Genomic DNA, 6,542 nt, shown 5'->3' with positions numbered 1-6,542 from the left:
ACTTTATAGGAAAGTGGAATTTAGAAAACCAACAATTTTTAGAGTTTAATTACAGGAAAATGGGTAAAAAAAATCAATGCATATTGGAAATTTTTGGACTATAAATAAACCATTTATATAACAATCTCATATTGTTTAATATCCCTTTAATGCGATGCAGATCCCAGTCAAATCGAGCATGAGGTCAGCACCTTATGGAGTGGTGATATTAATGGATGAGGCAGAGCAATCAGTGAATGATAGCGCAGTAACTGCAGACTGATACAAAACATTTAGCAAATAACATAAAGTGGGTCAGCAAATTGTTTGGCTAATTCTAAATAAAAGAGGAACAAACTTGAGCTTAAAATGCTGAAGAGAGCAAACTCCAAACTACACTAAACTGTTTGGAGGGACCGAGTTCGAAAGCAATAACTGGGTTTAAAGTGCAGGAGGACACTGCTGAGCTATGTGACCAGGACAGTGAGTTTGACATGACGCTGTTGGCACTTGTTGCTATTAAATTAGCCCATGGCCTGGAAGTATTTAATATTCTGATATATACTCTGGTATTAACTGGGCACAATGTAAAGGACCTGACAGTTGTGCATCACAAACAAAACCAAACTAGTAATTTAACTAAAACAATAAAACTATTGAATAAAATAGTTAAATATATAAATATATATATTCTTACCTATTTTTACTTATCCAGTGCAGTGGATTGCAAGCAGGACGTTTATCTGGGTTTTGGTGTCTGCTGGTTAATTAGATCACTAATAAGAGCATAAAGATCCCCACTTCCCTTGCTAACGGTGCTCACATGTTTTTAGGGCCACTGTTGCACACCTAGGTGATTTTCTAAACCCTTTTCAGTATGTTTTTGTATGACGTTACTGGGGTTTTGGCACAGGGCTATTAAGCACCATCAGTCCAGTTGAGCACTTATGTATCTCCATTAGAGTTTTGTCATGTTATAACCTAAGTCAAAGAAATCAGAGGCTGACACATGAATTAGTTTAAGAATAAAAAGAATAGACAATATAACAAATGAAAATAACAAAAACAAAACAAAAGGAAATCATAGTTTTAGGGAGAAATTATATAAAAGATATCTAGATAGGAAAACTTTATGTAGTATTAAAATGTATTTAATGCCCCGTTATCTTATCAATACATTTGTCTTGATTTTATAATTTACTTGTCATTATTTTTAAACATTTCAAACAATAAATGTATTGTTACAATATCTGACACTTTAGATTGAGATAAAGTGTACCCAACTTGTGATCTGGTGACGTTCCCAAAGCACTGGATACAAAGCAATTTATTTACAACGGACATGTAGCAAAAACAATATTGTTGTAGCTGAATTTGAATGAACTGCTTCATATAAACTAGTCGTGGCCTGTAATATTAGAGAATAAACGAAACAATATGAAACAATCTATATTAATCCATGAAACAGCCTATAAATGAAACAACATAAACGAATAGTATGGATTATTCCATTTTTTTGATTCGTTGTTGAAGCGAAAATGCAGCCAGGTAGTGTTTGGCCTGGCAGACAAATTAATCATACTAATATAATATAATATTTTATACATAGAGATATATAGAGATAGATAGATTAGAGATAGATAGATAGATAGATAGATAGATAGATAGATAGATAGATGATAGATAGATAGATGATAGATGATAGATGATAGATAGATAGATAGATGATAGATAGATATAGGTAGATATATGTAGATAGGTGATAGATAGATAGATAGATAGATAGATAGATAGATAGATAGATAGATAGATAGATGATAGATGATATAGGTAGATAGATGATAGATAGATAGATAGATAGATAGATAGATAGATGATAGATAGATAGATAGATAGATAGATAGATAGATAGATAGATAGATAGATAGATAGATAGATAGATGATAGATAGATAGATAGATGATAAATAGATAATAGATAGATAGATAGATAGATAGATAGATAGATAGATAGATAGATAGATCAGTGTTTTTCAACTAGTGTGCCGTGAGAGATCCTCAGGTGTGCCACGGCAGACTGACAACAGTGTGACACATTTTTTAAACTTTGCTTGTTTTTACTCCCTGTGCAGGGGTAGTTTGTAGGAGGCATAACAGCACAATACATACAGTAGGTGTGTATGTGTGTGTGTATATATATATATGTATGTGTGTGTATGTGCGTATATATATATATATATATATATATATATATATATATATATATATATATATATATATATATATATATATATATATATATATATATATATACATATATGCTGTATTAGGCTACAATGTGTGATTTTTTTTTTAAATTTTGGGATGGTGGTGTGCCACAGGATTTTTGAATGTAAAAAAGTGTGCCACGGCAAGAAAAAGGTTAAAAATCACTGAGATAGATGATACTATAGATAGATAGATAGATAGATAGATAGATAGATAGATAGATAGATAGATAGATAGATAGATAGATAGATAGATAGATAGATAGATAGATAGATAGATAGATAGATAGATAGATAGATAGATAGATAGATAGATAGATAGATAGATAGATAGCTAGATGATAGATAGATGAATGATAGATAGATGATAAAACCAGTATACTCAATTTACAAATAAAATTAACAAATGAAACAAATTGTTCAGAAATAATGATATAATGTTATATATTTTTCACTACCTGGAAAGTTAGCAATTTTACACAAAAAAAAAAATTTAGATGTTATCTAAAACAAAAAGCACGGTTCTATTTTGAGGTTTAAAATAAATATGTATTATGTTAAAACTTGATACACTAAAAAATAAATGGCAATCGATTTCTAAAATCACAGGCGGGGGAATTTACAATAAAAAAGTAACAATTAAATAAAAATACAAATTAATGTCTATAAATGTTAAGTATCAGTTCAGCAATATGAATTATAGAAAATTCTATAAACACAATTGTGTATATGAGAATGACAACAAATAATTAGCCATGATCAGATCAGCATTTATCATTTTCATCCACACACTTAGATTAGGTTACCTATTAATTATAATCTATTTATTTAATAGTTTGCATTGTCTTGCTGATCACTATTTTTCCTATATTCTTTTCCTAAATCACAACTTACTCCTGTAAAATACTTTTTTATTATTTATTTATTTATTTATTTATTTTATTCTTGTCATTAATGCTAGTGACTGAGGAAAAAACTGAAAAACCAATCAGGCTAGTGATGTACTTGGTCAATGGTTGGTCTATAAATGTATTTGAGAATATCACAGATATGGAATATTTGCTTCAACTCAGTAAATCTGAGACCAGATGGGGAAAAAACAAATAAAATGAAGAAAATGGCTGATTATTGTAATTAGAAATCCTGGTTTGAAGCACAGTATCTATAACAGGAAATTACAATTCTCCTATGAATTAGTTACATTTATATAGCAGTAAAGCCCAGTTGGCTGAAAAATACCGATATGTATATATATATATATATATATATATATATATATATATATATATATATATATATATATATACACACACATTCAGCAGAGAATATCAAACATTCTCCTAAATTAACAAATTATATTATGTTTTAAAAATGAATATGCGTCTACATTATTTTCCTAATGATATGTGTAATTCCCCATTCAAAATGGTTGGCCATAGAAAGTCAAATTAAATGTAAGTGACACACAGAGGGGCCCTGAGCACAATCTTAAAATGTCTGTGTATAAATATAAAACAAAAATCCTCTTTAAACTTAAAGATAAAACGTTGCTTTATATAAACATCTACCTTTCTTTTTATCTATATCAATCTATCTATCTATCTATCTATCTAGCTATCTTTATATCTATCTATATACATTTTCAGGGGGCCTGGAACCTAAATCCCTCACTTACCATTGACTTACATTATAAACTGGGTTTCAATTCAATTTACAACGGTTTCTATTTACAACCATTACTTCTGGAACCTAACCCCGGCTTAAACTTAGGGCTACATGTATCTCACTTTATCTATCTATATATCTATCCATCATCTATCTATCTGTCTGTCTGCTTTTCTATCTATCATCTATCTATCTATCTATCGATCTTTTCTAATTAATTTCAGGTATTTCATTTCAACTTATTATCCATTTAATTAATTTATATATTTGTGTATTTTGTATATTTATTCTACCATATGATGTGGTTCTTGCATTTTGAGGGCTTCACTGGACAGATTCGTTGCTAAATCACAGAACAATGTTATAATAATTTAATAACATTTTTTATTATTATTTAATTATTTTTCTTCTTTTTACAAATATTTGTACAAATCAGATATAAAAAAAACAACCCTCATACAACATATTTCACAGTTCTTTGTTAAATTCTACAATAATGAAGTGGGGGGGGGCAATGCTCAGTGTTTGCTCTTATAACGTTTTACTAGCTGTGTTTTAAATAGCTGTTGTTGAATGAAATGTGCTTTACCATTGACTTCACTCCTTTACCATTGACTTGTCATGGAGTTGTATAAAAAAATGTTCAATATAGGTTAAATCAATGCTGAATCGTTTGATAGCAAAATCAGTTATAAGGTACTTTGTCATAAAGTCTGGATTTTTATAACCCTAATGCATTCTCCAGTTTTAACGTTATTTTCAATATAACAGTGAATTCAAATATTTAAATATTGGCAATAAATATATAGGAATCTGATGGGAGAAACAAAATTTAAATTGAGGAATCTAAGTTTTTTAACAAAAAATGTATTTTAACGGTGCAATTATATCATGAATCAGGCAAATTCAGCTTTAACATTGTTGCTGAAAACTGCATAACTAAATTACATTAAAAAAAAATTGAATTTAATCAAAACTGTATGCCTTTCACAAGAGTAAACAAGTGTTTGGAGTGTGTTGAGATAGCTATATAATTTTTAGCTGTTTCCCAATATTTTTAAATAAGCATATGACACTGACATATTTCAAAGATACATTTCTTGCAAGTACATTAAACCGATCAGAAAAATTATTTCCTCATCTTCAACAAATTAAATAATTTAAAATATAAAAAAGCATACCAGATAATATTTAAGATAGATACCTGTGCATTTGTGCATTAAGACATCTATGATCATATATATTTTTTATGTTAGAAAACACATCTGGAGCTAAAATATTCAATATTAGGAAGCAAGTATCTATCTTGCTTGGCACAAAAAAAAAAGTAAACAGCAGTTGTATATTATTAACAAGATATTTTTCTTTCTACCAAAATAATCAATCCCTGAGTCATATCACTTAAAAAGTCACTTTGCCATTCTGTTTATAAAATATAATACAGTCAGGTAACCACCTTATTTTGAAGATCTGTAGCAGTCTTTCCTTGCATTTGGAAAAATGTTTTCCAAAATAATTCAAATAGAATATTTCATATTTGTGTTCATAGTATGAATATCCCCATTTTTTATGAATAATGTTTCAGATCCTATATGAATCAAGTGGTTAGAGATTTCCTTCATCTATATCTCCCATCCAAGCTGACAATTTGTCTATGACAGTGCTGGCCTATGGGGGCCTGAAATCTATGCCCCGAGTTGAGTTTCAGCAGTTTTACAGTCAAACAGTAAACTCCTTGGTGTCATTGTGTGACAGGGTTTTGCAGTACACCCACGTGACTGGCAGGAACCTGCATCATATGGCCCATATTGGACACTGGACTTAAAGAATCAGGACATGGGTGGCCTGTTTGGTTCTGCTGGATCCTTTTTTTGGTGATCTTCCTTTCCTTTGCTCGTCTGTTTTGGAACCAAATCTTCACCTGAAGATTTAAGAAGAACAAAGTAAAAAAAGTGCACCAGAAATAAACGTGTTTATTATTCATATATAAGTGACAATAACAATATTAGTGTCTTTGTTGAACCCAAAAGATAGTATTAATTATAGTACAGTAGTTTTACTTAAAGGGCTTGATATATTTTTTGACACAGCACAATGCCTCTTGAACCATGTTTTATAAAGCTCGTATTTCTACATCATTATTTGTGCTAGGCTTAGAATTTTACATGGCACTCATAATGTTTTCGAAATAAAATATTTAAATATGCTTCCACTGCCTCTGTGTGTTTGGCTTTAAATATAACATGAATTGTTAATAGGAGAAATAAATGTGCATTAATAAATATTGTACTTTTTGAAGTTCTCAGTTAAGGGTTTATTTCTTCTTTAAATACTAATTTTCCTCAAACAGTGATGTGAAAATGACTAAAACAAGGTCCAGAGCAAAGTAAATATTGTAAGGAATTATACATTCTTCACTAAGAAATGCACACAATGATGTAAGTGTAAACATGCTGGATAAAGAGCTCATTCACACATTCTAAACCCTCCTAGATTAATGTGGTTTTGATGTCATTCTTTACAGACAGCTTCAGCCCTATTTGGGGAGTTCATGGTCGCTGCAGAAGGTCAGTTGTGCATATAGTGTAGGATTAATCCCATCTATGGCCATACCTGTCTTTCTGAGAGGCCA

At 30.1% G+C, this 6,542-nt stretch overlaps 1 protein-coding gene across 1 annotated transcript in view; it reads right to left on the bottom strand.

Annotated features, from left to right (window-relative positions):
• Nucleotides 1-5,159: 5,159 nt before the first annotated feature.
• CDX2 (caudal type homeobox 2) overlaps nt 5,160-6,542 on the bottom strand; it is a 6,856-nt gene continuing 5,473 nt past the window's right edge. The window contains exons 2-3 of the mRNA XM_053708484.1: nt 6,524-6,542; nt 5,160-5,831 (exon numbers count right to left, since the gene is read on the bottom strand). The exon at nt 6,524-6,542 is cut by the window's right edge and continues 127 nt beyond it. Coding sequence (XP_053564459.1) covers nt 5,652-5,831; nt 6,524-6,542 — 199 coding nt within the window. The 3' untranslated portion in view covers nt 5,160-5,651. The remainder of the gene's footprint in view (nt 5,832-6,523) is intronic.

The sequence above is a fragment of the Bombina bombina genome, chromosome 3 (genome assembly GCF_027579735.1).
Source record: "Bombina bombina isolate aBomBom1 chromosome 3, aBomBom1.pri, whole genome shotgun sequence".
Taxonomy (NCBI): domain Eukaryota; kingdom Metazoa; phylum Chordata; class Amphibia; order Anura; family Bombinatoridae; genus Bombina; species Bombina bombina.
The sequence above is the reverse complement of the archived record's forward strand: the minus strand, read 5'-3'. Positions and strand labels throughout refer to the sequence as shown.